The following is an 18,077-nucleotide window of genomic DNA, read 5'->3' on the forward strand; positions in this document are numbered from 1 at the left end:
TAAATCAATGTATTTGTAAGGAGAATCAATGATACTATGGGAATACTGACCAAAAGCCTCTATGTTCTCCATCTTGTAGTCCCAATAAACACGTGCAGTCCCAGTAAATATGAAAACGCAAATTTCTAACAAACAGCTGAGATTTAGAAAACGGAAAGGTCGCAGCACAAAATGAGACTTAAGGCAAACGTGAACTATAAGGATGCAAATAAGCATAACAACTTAATTGATTTGATTTTGCAGTGGTAAAAATTAAGGAGGTCTACAATAAATATTAAAAGATAGCAGAAAAATTAGCAAGTCAAAATTAATATGGAAGAAAAAGCGCCTAAGTGCAAAAAGTAATAAATGACTTGCCTTGTATATAAGGAGAAGGATACTGATATAAGGAAACTAATAAACCTCAAAAGGATGAAACAAGATCATAGGCAGATGATATCATTAAGTAAAGGAATCATCATCAATTTTTCTGAGAAGCCTAAGGTGAAAGACCAAAACCTGAGACAAATGTTTTCTTGATTAGGAAAAAATAAATTAACACACTTAATTACATCCTACATTTAAATAAAATAAACATAAGCTCAGAGGAGGCATGATACATACTATGATATCAGCCAAATTAGACTGATGATAATGAGCCCATCATTAAGCCTTGCTACTGTGTACTAAGTACACAAGGTTTGAAGGACAACAGAAAAGCTAGGAGGGAACCAAAATCTTCCCCCTCTCTTTCTCTCATCTGGCCTGTTACTTTTGTCTTGTCTACTCCCATCAAAAACAAAGCACGTCTGACCTCATCCATAATCAGAAATAATCCTTTAATGTGTTCTCTAGCTACTCTTCCAGTTCCCTCAGCTTCACTTAACTTACCTACCTCTTAACTCATATTTTAATTAGGGGATTTTTTTCTAACCTAGATCATTTTGCCTGAAATGAGCAACAGCACAAGCAGAGGAACAAGCTAATCTAAGGAAATGGTAACCTGTTTCCCCGGCTCAGATGAAGTCAAAAGAAAAGGTATATCCAAGGTCAGCTTTCACAGCCTCCTTCATTCCTTCCTCGATTCCAACCGGTCCAATTTATTGCTTTTACTACAACTGCTAAAACTTACATGTTTAATCTAACATACCCAGAACTTATAAAACTTTTCTGATATACTTGCACGGTTTCTCATTAGTTTATTCCTAGCCAAGGTGTGGAAGTTACCTCGTATTTACATCCTCTTTCACCTTTACACTGTTGAAGCACTGTAAAACTGTTGTGTTTGAAGCAGAACAAAACTAGCAATGGACCCGGGACAGGGTGGGGAGGAAGGCATGCAGTATATTTCCATACTTTACAGAAATTGTAACTATTTTATCATGACAGAAACACCTGTACATTTTCTTTATGGTCTGATATTAAAGTCTAAACTTTCTTAACTCAGTCCTTGCAACGTAAAGTTTTACTTTGTGTGTTGTCGTTCTTCCCTCAGAGCAGCACAGAGAACAGAGTCTCATTAAAAAGTGTTAATTGCACACAAAGACAATCCAGTTATTGCTATATAGATTTTACCAGAATAAGAGATCTGACAAAGCAGAACAAGAAACAGTTCTTCCGAAACTACAACTGCTGAAACCTAACTGTTTTTCTTACTTAACTGCAACTTCTAGGCCAGAGACTTCAGTAACGTACCTAAAACTGAAAAGCAGTTAGACAGCAGATGTGGAAACAGAATCTGGACAGGCTGTTGACCCAGACAGACACCCATTTTTTCCTTCTTTCTATGCACCATATCTATGAAGTTCCAAATGCAAGCTTTAGAAAAATCTGTGATTTTTAGCATCTTCCAGCAAAAAGGCTGTCAAATTAGTGTAACAGCTCATTAATACTATCGAGGGCTGTTGAGTAACATTAATTTAGAAAGTCAAGTAAACAAGAAATTAATCCAAATGTTTGCACATTTAAAAAAATTATTCTGCTGAACATTTAAAAATGTTGTTGAACTGAAAGCATCCAGTCAGCCAGTAATTCCATTAAGAAAAAAAAGCATTCAGGAATGTATTAAGTCCTGTGCTTCCTTCTTAGATGCCAGAGCTCTGTGGTAATAGACAAATTAAGGTCTGAGTGTCAAATCTCATTCAGAAACTTGGAGGTTTGATTTTTTGCCAAAAATCAAGGAAGGTACACAGCTTATTTGGTAAAATTTGTCTTCAGAAAATAATATATTTGCAGAGGTAACCCATGTCACTTCAACTTGCACATGCAACATTCAAGAAACTGGACAAATAATAATGGACTAATTAACACAGTGTTGCAGACTTGATGTCTAGACAAGATAAGACATTTCAAGAATCCTTGCTACTCATGCTTATAAAGGAACAACAAAGAGATAGCCTTTTGTGTAACACCAACGCTGAATCGCTCCAATTGTGAATTTAACAGCAGGGACATATTTGTCATCACTTCCGAAAAAAAACACACTTCAGCACATTACGTGCTAAAAACATAAGCTGGTTCTTAACTATATAAACACAGAAACTAAACAACTCCAAAACAATACTGTATATTGCATGTTATCAAATGCAAAAATATAAAAAAGTGCATGAAATTATTACATCAGCAACGTATGGACAATCATTGACCTTGACACGCCAATGGAAAATTCTCTGCTACGCTGTTTTCAAGTAGCCAGATCAATCTTTTAAACACCTATTGAATGGGCTCCTACCCCACTGTGCTCAGGCAATGTATAACACCACATTTCAAAATTGTAATTGCGGAGGAAAGAGGCAAAGGCATGTTCAAAGGCATAAGGAAAGACCTAGCTTAAAAAAGCAAAAACAAGAACACAGAAAGCTAATTACGTCACCATTTTTGTTTTTAAAAACTCCCCAAAGTTTCTGATTGCTTACAAATAGAACATCAAAAGACCCCTCATGGATCTAGACCCTACTTCACAGGATATATTAAAACATGAGACACGCATTAATGGTGCAGAATTTTCATTGAGTGCCAAGAGGCACAAAGGTGGGAAAGAAGATGCACCAGGGTGGAAGGGATCACTTTTCCCAGTACCTGCCACGTGGAAGTGCCAGGAAAGCTCCTGTTCTGCCAACCACAAAATGGCAGAGCCAGAGGGAACTCAAACCTTCCCCGAGAGCAGCTGAGCCCACTCCAGGCGGAACAGGTCCTGATAGGCAGGGAAGCCAGCCAAAAGCAGGGGACCACGGCAAGGAGCTGGGACTCCGCAGTTCAAGAATAGGGACAGGAAACTGCCAAGAGGAGCAGGAAGCAGAAACCACATCCTTGGTGGAAGGAAACCATATTCTGGAGAACAGCGTGTAGGACTGTGATGGCAGCTGAGCTCAGAGAGAAACACCAAAATAGGCTGTCCAGAAAAACAGTGGAGTCTCCCTCACTGGAAATACTCAGGACTCAACTGCACAGAGCCCTGAATGACCTGATCTAATGCCCCGTTTCAAGAGAAGATTGGCCCAGGTGAGGTCTCATCCAACCTGGACGTTTCCATAATACTGTCACTACGCCTGTCATTTCAAAGATGAGACCAGAGACTTCCAGGATCTGCACTCCCACTTCAGCAACGTTCTCAAGTGCCTGTGCATCTTCAACCATATTCTTCCTTCCCAAGTAATATTGTCAGACTTCAAATTAAACACACGCTTTGGAGTTTTTCTAGTTTGGGAATCAAACAGGTAATTCTTGGCTCTGTTCAAACAGCGTCTGGATTCTTCCAAGCCTTCATCCATGAGCACAACTTCTATCCTCCTCTCTTTACGTCAGCTTCAGTTAATACTTGCAAAGCAACTGTAGACTCTTAAAAGATGGCCACTAAATGGCAAACAGCAACGAGTACTTGTTTGACAATTTTTGTCCTGTCATACTCAGCACACAAAGAATTTTATTTTTCTTCAAATTACGTGATTTTACATGAATGCTTGCAGTAAGTCCCCCACCAAACAAATAACATACAAATATTTTGTTGATGAGCCAGAGCAACCATTTACAATCGCATTCCATCTAAAATTGTGGATTTGGCAATTGTGTTATTGTAACTTAGAGGAAAAGCAGAGGGAACTTTACAAAAGAGTGATATGAGTGATACGTAAGATATGGAGATGGACTTATTTAAACAGAACACCCGTATGAATATTTCATTCAATTGCTTAAGGGTTGTTTTTGTTGTTTTTTCTTAAGAGAAATAACAGACTATATCACAGGCTGCCGCCCTCCCCTCTCCTGCCCAGGGCATTCAGGCTGCCTGTTTCTCTGCTGTACAGCAATGAATTTACTCATTGCGACACTGGATGTGTTCTGTCACCACAGGTATTTGCCTCTGGGTTTACCTGAAATAGTACCATACTATGAAGTAAAAGTACATATTTGGAAAATTTTACTCTTCTTGCTGGTTGGAGTTTTGGAGACAGATAGAGAGGACAAAGCAGAGAGGGCATTATCAGGAATTTGGAACAGCAAGAATACCTGGGAATCAGGACGAGAATAAATATGAACTGAAAAGCAAACATCACTAGGATCAAGTACTCCAAGAGAAACTTGGGAAACAGAGGCAGAAGAGGTCTAACAGGTCAAGCCTTCTAATCAAGCCTCACTTTCTCAAACACTATCTGGACCTTCACCAATTCTTAGACACATACCCAGTGGCAGGAGAAGTTATTTCTACCCTGATTTATTTATTTATTTCATATACTTTAATAGCTGTCCAGTGAAGACTGAAAACCAATCTTTTGGGAATCTTGCTTTGAAGGATTACAGCTTCACCATTTTTGCAGCTTAACTCCTTGTAATAAGTATTTTATTTTAGTAATCCTTCCACAAAATTACAATCCAGAAATAATACATTAAAACCAGGTATTCAGAAGGTATTTTAAAGACTTGAATGAAATTCAACTGGAAAAAACTCCAAAGAACAAAATTTTTTTCTGCTGTTATTTGACTCTTCAAAACGAATAATCAGAAACAAATTAATATCAAAGCTTTCTTCTAAATGTATTCTATATTTGTTTATCAAGTCAGTCTTCCTATTCCTAAAGTACATTATAGGCTACAGTTCACTTTTAAGATTTAAATGTTACATCTATATAAACAATACAGCATGACTAGCAACAGTATTAAATTTGCATGTTAAAGCTGTGTAAAAAACCAGAAACACACTTTCAGTTAAACAGTAGTAAACTCGTATAAATTATATTGAGAAGTTAATCCGAAGAACCTTTAGTAAGCAGTTCACCACAGGACTGTAAATTTAGTTTCCATTCCACTCTTTGCTCCCTCTCTCATTCCTTGTCAAAGGCGGAGATCTCAAGCCACACAGAATTAAACCAAACTCACTTTCAGAGGCTGACAGTTCAAAGCCAACAGAACAGCGTACAAATTTCTCCAGAGAGACTGCTTCCATATACAGGAGGAAGATTCACAGTATTTCACAATTACAAAAATCATCAGGATTATCATAACAATAAATTTTCTGTATTTTTTTTAAAGTTGCTGAAGAAGTTACTTTTAAACATTTATCTGAAAAACACATAGGTCATTTTACAGTCTCATGTTTAAGTGATTAAATACATTACTTGCATAGCTCTCAGCAAATTTACAGTACCTGATTTTTTAAAAAAAATAAGAATCTTGTTCAGTTTAATAAAATGTATTGAAGAGGATTCCAGTACCACTCAAATCTTATTTTAATTCTGCAGAAGCTGACAGCTTCAATATTCAAATCAACAACAGGAGAAACTGGTTCTATGAAATCCAAATCTTTTTAAGTTGTTCCTCAGGCTTTTCTGAGCTAAGTTCCTAAAAGTATTCTGTCTTACAGAACATAATCTAGATTTCCTTAGAGATAAGTGCAAACTCTACCAAATATAATAACATTAGATCATATTGAAAATAACATTTGGTTTTTATGCCCAAATTTTCACCTGTCTTCACTATAAGCCTGTCCTTAGGACCTCGGGGCAGATCTTCATGGGAAATAAACCAGTCGCAGTTTCACTAGCATCAGGCTAAATAATCGCAATTGCTATTTTTTAAAATCTGCTCCTAGTCTTTTCAGTTTGTCATTTTTAAATAGTCCTAAGTTTATGCATTTGGTAGTAGCTGATTTAGGCAATGCACAACCTGGTGATCAGATAGACAGGGATAAGCAAACTGCATCTTGACCCTCACAGTTATGCTACGGTTAACTCCATCCCAGCCAGACCCAGAGACATGCAAAGCCACGCTCACCAGGAACGTGATTATGCAAAGTCAACTTTAAAAAAAAAAAAAAAAAAAAACAAACAAAAAAACCCAAAACAAAACCATGCCCCAAAACCAATTGAGTAGAAAGTTGTTTTTCAAGTGTCAAGAAGAAAAGGAACAACAGTGTTGCAGCACAGGAAATGGGCTCACAGGCAACAGAATAAAGGCCTCTAGAATTAAGATGGAAAACGAAGACCTAGGATAAGCTTATCTCAAACAAGACCAGAGACCTATTTTCTTGAAGATGTTATTATGAGATAATCACAAGGGCGACAAGTGATCTATATTTTCCTTCCACCCATCCCAGCCACACGCTGAAAACATTGTAAATCAGAGCAAGTATGAAGAAAGTAATCTCCTTCTCCCACCCAAATTATAAACTTTAAACGCCATTTCCAGGGTTGGGCAGAGTTGCATTTACGTCAGAAAGATCAAGTCAGAAAAATCTCCAAACTCGCCATTTAAAGTAACAAAACTATGGAAACAAACCACTTTGATTGTTTATGACGCGGTATTAAAGATGAATACATGAATAAACTTCCATTGAACCTCCTAAAAAACTCAGTGTTACAAGAAGAGTAATAGAAATCTTGTTTTGTATTAAATCAATCCCCAAGTAAAACACAAAAGAGAAAAGAATATAAATTTTGAACACAATAGCCTTCCCTAATCCAAATATAAAACACTGGATGCAAAGCAAAACTTAAGGGTGCTTAATCTTCAGCGAACGACAAAGGCACTGAGATTCAAATCTGATTTAAAAAAATCCAAACACAAAAAACCCCAACAAAACAAAATCCCCCCAAAAAACCCACAACTAAAAAAATCCAACCCAACAGGCAGCTTCTAGTGTTCAATCCCAAACTGTATATTTTTAAGTTAAGGAAATTACAGTGCAAAAGTAATTTTTGATAATTTGATCTCATGTAAAGCCTTACTTTTTAATTATATTTGAAATCATGTGTATTATATTTGATTTTGAAACAATTATTCAAAGACGCAGTCATTTTCTTGGCTTGCAAAATAGCAGGTGTTGCATGTAAGTTACAGAAAACTACCACTAATTTCCACGTGCAGATAAATGTCATGCTTCTTCAGTAGTGCACTGAATTAAATAGCTGGAGCTGTTATAATCACATCATCTCAAGAAATCAGATTACATTCGTATTACGCTCCAAGAAGGAAGAAAATAAATCAACATATTTCTAGCAGATCAAACCATTACACAGGTACTGTATCAGTGACAAAATGCCAAGAGGACTCACCTGTTCAATCTCCTTCGTCTTAGTTGCAATTGCTTTTGAGCGGCCAAGAAGATGACCATCCTCGTATAATTCTGCACTATCCGTTATATTTGTTTCTGCTTCCTCTGTTTGTTCGATGTATAATGGAGCTGAAGATCCAGCCTTCAAAAAAAAAAATAAATTAAAATTTCAGAGTTTTGAGAGCAAAATAAAAACCCCAAAGCGTGAGAGCAAAAATAAGAACCTAAATACAGTCATCCAATTAGATATGACTTTGCTCATCAAGACTATTAATGAAGTATTATTGCTACAGTCTAACAGATAGAAATATGGATTTTAAACATGTAGAAAACGTGACATCATAAAAAACCTATGACTCAGGTCTTAACTGTGTAAAGACAATGATGTCAGATAACCTTCACCTGCCCTTCTGCTGAGAAGGAACTTGTATATGTGATATTTATAACCCCAGCTGGCAAGAAATCCACAATGAAAGTGGGATTAGCTTTCTGGGGAAGGATAAAAGTAAAAAAATCAAAGGTAAATAGGCAACGACAAAATCAAAATGCTGTCAGAAAGAACTCTTAGAGCATTCGGGCCACAGGTTAAATATTAAAGGAACAGAGATACGTATTGTATAACAAAAGTAAACATATGCTTAGATGATTCCTGATAATACGAGAAATCTTACTGAAATACTGGAATTGTATAAGCTTCTCTCTAAACCAGAAATTAAGACGGTATCCCTGCCCCAAAGAAAACAGACTCCCACTCCAAGGAGTCTATATAGACAATGCAAAAAGAGAAAAAAATTACTACAGCATGTTTAAATGCAATATTATGGAACAGATTTGTAGAATAGTTAATTTATTTTTTAATAAGGTTTGAGAACTTATGAAGATGCATACAAGTATTTTCTACTATTCAAAAATAAAAAAGTGAAGAATCTTAAGATTTAAATAACGTCAAAGAGAAAAGCATTAGACAAAAAAGAAAGTTTAAGTGGCCCTACAAGCACTAGAGCAATATAAACGATTAAGATTACATCCTAAATTTGCAGTAAATCATGAAATGCGCAAGACGGAGTAAAAGCTGCTCAAAAGTTCAGTGTAACACAAACTTCAACTATTAAGCGCTATGCAAGATAAACTGGGAAAAGTTAAAAGCTGTTGCAATTCATACATGCCAGCCTAGTAATCAGGGTGAGAAGTATCCTTTCTTCCAGGATTCAGAATGAAATGCCTCCTTCATTAGCATTCCTGTAGCACACTCAATAAATCACCTCCGACTCTGCCATAATCTCCTGCAATTGTTTCATTTTGAATCTTTCTTTATTTTGAATCTTTTTGCCACTGCAATTTTCTCTGAGGCTGAGAGGAAGCTTTAAACAGCTCTTCTCCATATGGCCAACTCTGTTCTTTCCTCCCTTGCATGACCTTCCCCTCGTCAAGAACAGGAGTGACGCTTCTCTTCACTGTTACTCTCCTGAACCTCTCAGAAACGTCCACGCATATGTTCTCCTCTGTATGGCATTCATGCTTGGATCAGTTTGCTGCTTCTTTTTCCTCACTCCAACCCCTCCCCTCCCTTTTCTTTAAAATTTATTTTTCCTGGAGGGAAATGAACGGTTTATTTATCCAACTGGATCCTCCTGTCCAGTATCAAGAAACTGTTGATGCGCTCAGCCATTACATCAATGGACAGGACTTAGAAGTTCAGATAAACATGGATCCAGTGAGTTTATTTCTCTAATCTAGCCCTTAGGTTCCACAAGCGTGAAATGCAAGGAGGAAACCTCATGCTTCCCAAGATGCTTTTATTTTCCCACAAACTATTTACAAACAAATATAAAATACAAACTCATTAATTATAAAGTTTAAGGCACGTGACTTTGTAAAGTAGGTAGTATTCTGTTTTTGTAAGACTGCCTCTAAAGTTGAACAAAGTGAAAGTTGAAGATGAAATGATCACAGAATTAAACCAGACTAAAAAGACTTCACATGACATTTTGTTTGTTTTAAATGCCAAATACATCTTCCGCTAACATAGTGGAATCCAAAAAATGGCATCCTACCCAGCAGCATAACAAAACAAGAACTAAAAAGGGCTATAATCATACTTCAGTATAGCAAGGGGTAGAAGACAAGGAGGGGCAAGAACAGATGGGTATAAATTGGCAATTAATTAACAATGATTATTAACGAAATAATGATTCTGGGGAAAAAAAAAAAAATATATCTACCTACTGCAGTACCATGGCAAAAGCTTAATTTTTAATATAGAGGAGGACTGCCTTCTGAAAAGGAATATATGGCATGGCAGGCTGCCACGGCATGAAGCTGCACCCAGTAAACCAGAGTTTCTTTTCTAATCTTATGTTTTACACGTACCCTTGTATTTTGACTCAGAAGCCCCTCGCTAATTTTAAGGAGTTCAGTAGGCATACAGACCTACATTAGCACAAGAGTTCTTTGAAGAATCCCTGAAGAGCTGGAGCCTTATGTTGTTAGTTGCACCTCAACACAAATTCAAATTATACTAACAAAACCTACTCTGTTTTTGTGTATTTTAATAAACAATCAAACAAACAAATAAATAAATCACAAGGCTTTAGTCTCCCTCTCACTCCCTTTCAACAAACATTTAATAGCACAGGCAGACAAATCCAGGGGTAAATTACAAAATGAGCCTTTCAGGAGAGTACAGAAAAACAAGTCTATTGTTGTAACACTTTAAAATAATCCAATTAATGCTGTCTTACATCATACTCTGTTATTTCGGGTAAATTGCTTTCTTCAGCCTTCTCTAACTTTTCAGCTGCCCACTTGCTTGCAGCTTCTGCGAGTTCCTTTTCCGATAGTCTGTTACTCTTATCCAAGGCCTGTACAAAAACATTACAGTCAAAGTTTAACATTAAGTGTATTTATACACGGTAAAACATCTTCAAAACTAAAATAAGCAGTTATCCAGATTCCTGAAACATTGTAAAATAGGGAATACGGAAGCTGAAGCTAGTTCATTTGCTGATTTCTTTAAAAATAAAAGTGGGTGGGGAGAGAGCAGAGAAAGAAGGAAAAAAAAGAGAGGAGAAAAACAGATAAATCAATGAAGTTCAGAAAAATGTTTAAGAGAGAACTGTAGTTTCAGAATCAGTTTTATTAAATTCATGGGGCAGAAATAACAGAAAAATTATTTGAGACCATTTGAGTTTAAAGAGACTTGGATCAAATGGGCACTAAGAAGTCAGATATAAGTATGGAGTGATCCAATAATTCAATGTGATTTTCAGGCATAAAAGGTTGCAACAAATTTAAACTAAACTATTAAATACTGTGTAGGGTATAAAACTTAAGCCAATTAGGGACAAAAAGATTTTATATATACTTTAAACAATCAGAACTGCTTCCATTAAAATTCATTATTTTTTATTTGGGGGGAATGTTGACCATTTATAATACAGTCAGTCATGGTTTACGGGCTTTTAGTCTACCTTTTCAGATGGAAATAGTCATATAAATAATATTTAAAAATTTGTTTCTCTCTAAGAATACGATTTGGCTTTTACTAACAGAGCAACAAACAGACAATGACAAACACCCTCGTACCAAAACCAGTTTAGGAATAGCTAGCTTTATAAATCTTGTTATCACTATGTGGGTATTTCATTTAAATCAACTGTATGTATAGAAGCATTCATCCAAGAATAAATACAACTCTAGTATTAAAAACTGCAACACTAAGATGGATGTCTAAAAAAAAGAACCAAAAATCCTACTGCCTAAAAAGGTTGTCACAATTTCTACCCAATGCTTGTTCCATCTTAGCATATAGATGGGCAAAAAAAACCCCAAAAAACAACAAAAACAAGTTTAAAAAAAAAAAGAAAAAAAACAACATTTCCCCCCTTATCATTAGTTCATTCCAAATTACATAAATGGCCAGAGGAAGCAAATACTGTGACCTGTAATAAAACTGCTTCATCTTCAGACCTTTTGTACTTACCTCAAGTAAAATATTATCCAAACATCTCTTTGTGGTGTAGTATGGCATAAGTACACAGCTCACAGAACCCTTCCAGGATCCTGTGTCATAAAGGCACCACCTTTATCTCAATTCAAAAGTGCAACACAATGTTCAACTAGGAACTCCTCTTTTCTATAATTGTAAATTACAGAATTATAATCAGCAAAGTCAGGAGGTGACAAAGTTCAATATGCAGGGGTACGAAGAGGATTCTTAAAAGAAAGGGCTAATATAATTCATAGAATAATTAGCCCAGCTCACCTTTTCAAACTACACAATTATTCTTAGACTAATATCACTACAAACTATAGTCTGCCCAGTTTTTTTTTTTACCATGTTCTTATTCACAGAATCACAGAATCTTCAGAGTTGGAAGGGACCTCTAGAGATCATCTAGTCCAACTCCCCTGCTAGAGCAGGATTGCCTAGAGCACATCCCTCAGGGCTGCATCCAGGCGGGTCTTGAAAATCTCCAGAGAAGGGGACTCCACAACCTCCCTGGGCAGCCTGTTCCAGTGCTCTGTCACCCTCACCGTAAAAAAGTTTTTCCGTCTATTTGAACAGAACTTCCTACATTCCAACTTGTGCCCATTGCCCCTCGTCCTGTCACTGGGAACCAATGAAAAGAGTCTGGCACCATCCTCCTTCAACCCACCCTTTAGATACTTGTATGCCATAATAAGGTCTCCCCTCAGTCTTCTCTTCTCCAGGCTAAAGAGTCCCAGCTCTCTCAGCCTTTCCTCATAAGGGAGGTGCTCCAGTCCCTCAATCATCTTAGTTGCCCTTCACTGGACTCGCTCCAGCAGTTCCCTGTCCCTCTTGAACTGGGGAGCCCAAAACTGGATGCAGTATTCCAGGTATGGCCTCACCAGTGCAGAGTAGAGGGGGAGAATGACCTCCTTCGACCTACTGGCCACACTCTTCCCTATGCAGCCCCATAGTACGCCTGACTTTTCCACTTTAACCTGACTTTACCTTAGCTGCCAAAACTATCTTCCATTATAGTTCTATTAGGAATCTCTCGCGTTCCTCAAATGTAGCTCTGGCTAACACTAGCAAAAAGAAATTACCAGTCTCTTTGTCACTGACATTTGACTTCGCATGAAATGAAGACAAATAAAATCTCACATGATTTATAATATTTTTCAGAAGCCATAAACAGAAACTAAGCACTTTAGTGAATATGGCAAAAAATCTGTTCAATTTAATCTTACTAAATTTAATTCTATCGGTAGCAAGTCAATAAATATGTATTAAAAAATCTTGAGTGCATTTTATGTAATAAAGTAACAGTATTTCCACAGGTACGCTACAACTGAGGAGAAAGAATAGGAACATATTTCTCAGAGGAAAATGTCTGCAGCTACTTAGGCTGCAAACTTGTAAGAAATGAACAACCAAGCGTATTTCATAAAAACCAACCAAACTTTCCTCCCTGTCTCAAAAAAGACGTGTCTTTTTCTTTTTTTACCTTATGTTCTTATGCGCAGCATAACTGCAAAAATCTCTTACTTTTCTGCTTTCTTTGCTGGGAAGCTTTCCCTGTCTCACACATCTGCCTTTTGCTCTAATTATGTTGGATATAGCCTCCAAGGCTTGCAGTCCAGACAGCTATTAAACACAAAAGACTTCATGCCATAGTCAATTAAACAGGTGGTTAAGATCAGATAACACCAACATGTATTAATTCACATGCATGAATATGTAAAAAAATAATTATAAGACAGATAAGAATATCTTTCCAGATTTGCATATAGTTACTACAGTGAAAAAGAGATATTGCTGTGGAAGCATATACCTTTGTAAGTATTTCAAAGCTAAATTATAACTTAGAGCACTGAAAATTATCTCCTTTTATCTACAAAATAAAGTATAGAACTCATTTCTCAAGTTTAAGTAGATTGTAAGACCCTGGCCCTAGAAATGTTCATCATGTTTTGCCAAGACTTCTTCTATCGATATTTCTCTGTCAGTGAAGCACTTGTACAACTTAACTGGTCAGTGTACTCCAGCCATCACCCCCCAGGAGGCTCCACTGACACAAGACAGTTCATTACAAGCATAGGACTTCAAGAGAAAAAGCATTAAAAGGTCACTGAAGTACTTCCATTTCTGCAGCTGACACATACCCAATAAATATATGTATTGTCTGGGGAAATTATTTCCATCAAACAGGCAGTTTCATTTTGTGGAGCTTACATCAAGTGGATATCCACTGCCAGCAGATATATGCAAACTGCTGGCAAAAAAATCCAATACAGCATAGATCAAACCTGACTGAAGAAAAAAGCAAAACATTTAAAGAACACCTCATAGTTCAAGCTCACGCTGCATATTAATAGGAGAACAAGAGATTTTGCAATGTCTCCTTGTTCTCAAAGGTTTTCATTAAGCAAGGATTTGGTATTAAGCTGCAGTATGCTGAGTCTGTAAGCAAAACAGGTGAACTAACTATAAAGCTTATTTTATAACCCAAATCGGTGTAACTTCTGTGTAACAGCTTTTATCTTACTTTCCTTATTTACATAGCTATAAAATAGCTGTCCCCCCCTTAAGGACATTGGCAATTAGCTAGTTCCTAGCACAGCAGTTCTGAAAGTGCTGCATAAGGGATAAGTACTTAGAATGACATAGCACAACCAAAGCCTGATTTTTTTCCCCATCTAATTATTTCCTTCAGTCTCACCTTCTCACAACAAAAAGTACCTTTCTTTCTTCCAAATTTTTTTGTTGCTTAAACATTCCACTGCTTTTATTAAAAAGTCCTCAAGAACCAGGTTAGTACACCATGCTACTTAGGGCAAATACTACTTTTTTATAGGACCTTATTCACTTAGAACAATAAAATGCATTGTTCCTTTATTTCTCATTAAAGCATTTCTCAGCAATTTAGAGAAAATACTCCTGTGGAAGTGTTCATTTTAACCTCAAATATAATTCACAGGCTGTGATGTGAAAACATTTTTGCTGCCACAGGACAGCCAGAACAATGTTGAATGTGCATTGTTCATTAGCGTTTATTAGCCTGTCCATTTAACTAATTAGCAAGATTATGTAGTTCGCGCTCAGCCCACAAGATTTTCTTGACGGGAAATTAAACAGTATCATTTAGAACATAAAATGGCATTTACCAAACTATCTTGCAATGTGGCTCCCTCCCCAAGCAAACGCTATCATTCTTGCCACATCCTCGAGCATCCTGCTTCCAAGTCAACTCTGTTATGCACATCATCTTCCCAGCCACAGAATCACAGGGTTGGAAGGGACCTCTGGAGATCATCTGGTCCAACCGCCCCTGCAGAGCCAGTCAGAAACTTCACCACACTGTTTCCAAACCCAGTCGCAGCTTAGGAATCACTAAAGGATGGTGTTCAGTCCAAGTACAGGCTTGTCCAATTGATCTGTTTCTCCTAAAAACTGCTTCCCCATTTTTCTCCTTGCCATTCCTTTTCTAGCACACTCTGTAGTTTGGAAAATGACGATTTTAAATATATACAAGACTCCCTTTCTCCTAAAATGAGACAGTGAATACAGAACAGAAAGGTTTGTCGGTGTCATCATTAGATACACAGCATTATCAGCACTTTCCTGCCAGATAAGGGAAACCTATCCTCTGCTGCATTGCAGAGCAATTCAAGATGCTCCTTTCCCTAACAGTTGCACACAGTATCTCCTTCCAACTGAGGAAAAATTCCAACAACAATGAACAATCTGAAACCATGGTGAGAAGTACTTGAAAATTCACCTTTGATGAGGGTACTGTTGTGGAGCCCGAAGGTGATGCATCTCTTGATGTTTTCAGTGACTGCACTGAAGTCCTCTCTTTACCTACAATTAAGAAAAAAATAACGACTGTAAAATTATGTTAAAGATGTATGTTGCAAATATACTTACTGGCTTAGAAAAATTGCAGTGAAATTAACTTAAGTCAGACATGAAATCTATACTCTCCATCATCTGATAAATACTGAAAACACTTTCTTCTCTTTACAAAGAGAGAAGAGACACAGCTATATTATTTCACTTATTTAGGAAAAACCATTGTCTTTTTTCTTAACATTAACCAAAAGGGCGTATCAATATGATTTGGCAAGATGATGTGGTTTTACTTTTTAATATTCCTATAATAATATAAACAGGTGAAACATTAGACACCAGTCAATCATTCCAGGAAAGCAGGCAGTGAAGGAACTGGTTTAGCAGGCCACAGTATGTTGAAAAGCCCTGCCATGGGAAACAGTCCTGTTTTGTACCAACCACAGGCTAGATGCTCTTTGTATTGCCAGTGTTTTTCTTGTAAGACTTAAAATCGGCAACATGACAATTCAAATGCACTGTGCTAATCACAGGTGCTAATCACAGTCTGTGCACAGCCTTGCCACAGAGCAGTTGCAGGCAGCCCGCAGCAGCAGAACTGGTTGCAGGGTAAACTACTACTTTTCAACCTGTGGTCCAGGGATTACATCTACAGGATCTGCAAAAGGTAAATAAGAAAAGAAAATACGGGTTGTCAGTAGGTCTCAATTAACTAGACCATTCCCACTCACTGGTAAATGGCTGACTGTTCACAAACGGAAAACAATACAGACTTACCTAGGTTTCCATTAAATTTGTATCAATACAATTAAGAAATGGATGAATTAAAAAGTCTATCAAATACTTATGAAAATTGGGATATAAATTATTTTAGTAGAACCATAAATAAATACGGCTTCAATTTAATGAGGCGAAGCAATAAAGAGCAAACATGGCATCTCACTCCTAATAGCTGAGCTATTTTCTTTTTTCACTCAACACCATAAAATAAGACTGCATCGCGTTGTGTATTTTAAAATACCACCACCCACACAAAAAATGTAAGGAAAAGTCTATGCAAAATGCAAACTTTTAACAATAGGAAATGTTTAAGAGGTATTTGAAAAGTTGGTCTTCTACTCTTTCCCCACATTTTCATACACTACGTATAGTGTAGACTTAATACAGAGCAAAGATCAAACATCTGCTCATCTCTGCACATTGTTAGAGGCACGTGAGTTACTGGTATGACATTGAAGGACTAATAATCCATGCAGAAGTCTTCACAGCTACTGATAGGTCTTTCGAAAATGCTACTGAAAAAAGCTGGGGAAGTTCCTCTGGCAAAAGCAAACATTGCAAATTGCACTCCAATTCTTGATTTGAAGATGATGGTAAACGGAGAGGATACTTAAATAAGGCTGCTTGCTATGTTTTTAAGAATTCCTAGTAGCCATAAAACAAAAGGTGAATTATGAATTACCTTTAACTAAAAAAGCTCTTTAACAATGAAAAGAAATAGCAAAAAGAAAACACTGAAAAATTTACAGTTCCAATAAACACAAAGTATATGCAAAAATCAAAACCATGGAGATAGAAATAATCATGTCTTTAATCTGTCACACTCCCCAAAGCACAGAACCTCTCCCTTGACACCACCAAGTAACACAGACGTTTTGCTCCTGTGATACCTGCTTTTCAGCCCCATGGATGAGCTACCTTCTTTAAAATTTACAGACTACTCCAATTCTGCCTCCTACGTGCTGCCTCCGCCACACTGGATTCTTTTAAGATTATCTCAATTGAGTGGATTATACGCATCTGCTTGAATAGATGAAATAAGCTGATACAAGCGACAGTAAATTATTCAAAGTTAAGCAGATAGAGAAACCACCATTTAATTTGGAGACATTATTAGGAGGCCATTCCTTCTGGATGCGTGTGGCTCTTTTGAACCCACAAGCCCTATCTACACAATTGAACATGACGCTTTCCAAGCGCCACTACTTGCCTCCTTGCATCTCCTCAGCACACCACGCTCTACGGACCCCTTACGGACTGGCCCGCTGAAAGAACACCACTTTGCTTCTCTCCATGCACTCTCGCCATGGCTGAATGCCTGTCCCATCCCATGAGCCCTTTCCCTCCCTTCACCAGGCTTCTTTGTGTGCCTCCCAGTTTTCTTTGGTCAAATCCTGCGTTTATCCTAATTTATAAAGTGCTGGAGAGCATGGGATATTCCTCCTTCAGTGGAAGTCATCAAGCCAAACTGTTTCAGACAGCACGATTTTAAACAGTATTATGATATTTAAAAAGACACCGTATTATAAGTCCACAGGAAATAGTATATACTTTGCATGTTGTAAATCCATTTAAGTACAGACTAAAATGTACTGCTGACATATGAGATATGTCTCACTTTATGGTTCTTTTCAATACGTAATACATGAACTTACCTAAGACAAATCATATTCAAACACAATTCTAAAAGTATTATTTAAGCCATTTATACCTTGTGAATAGGCCATTTTAATTCAGTCATCTAGAGAAACAGTTCAGTAGTACTATTTTCCAGGGAACAGGCAGCTATAAAGAAATAGTGCAGTGTACAAGCCATGTGGTCTCTTAAAACTGATTTAAAGATGATGTGGAGAAGTGTTTAACCATGCAACTAGAAAAAAATCCCCAAAGCCACAGACATAAAGGCAACACTCCTCTCTTGACCAGCATCTTTTCTGGTTTGTGAAGATGTCTGCT

The 18,077-nt window shown here is 37.1% G+C and overlaps 1 protein-coding gene across 7 annotated transcripts in view; it reads right to left on the minus strand.

Annotated features, from left to right (window-relative positions):
* The window catches only part of PPHLN1 (periphilin 1), a 76,298-nt gene that overhangs the window by 28,227 nt on the left and 29,994 nt on the right, over nucleotides 1-18,077 (minus strand). For all 7 annotated transcript variants that reach the window (XM_063323128.1, XM_063323127.1, XM_063323129.1 and 4 more), the window contains exons 7-9: nucleotides 15,271-15,353; nucleotides 10,264-10,383; nucleotides 7,524-7,664 (exon numbers count right to left, since the gene is read on the minus strand). In XM_063323128.1, the coding sequence (XP_063179198.1) occupies nucleotides 7,524-7,664; nucleotides 10,264-10,383; nucleotides 15,271-15,353 (344 nt within the window). The remainder of the gene's footprint in view (nucleotides 1-7,523; nucleotides 7,665-10,263; nucleotides 10,384-15,270; nucleotides 15,354-18,077) is intronic.

This window comes from Chroicocephalus ridibundus, chromosome 1 (genome assembly GCF_963924245.1).
Source record: "Chroicocephalus ridibundus chromosome 1, bChrRid1.1, whole genome shotgun sequence".
In the NCBI taxonomy this organism is placed as follows: domain Eukaryota; kingdom Metazoa; phylum Chordata; class Aves; order Charadriiformes; family Laridae; genus Chroicocephalus; species Chroicocephalus ridibundus.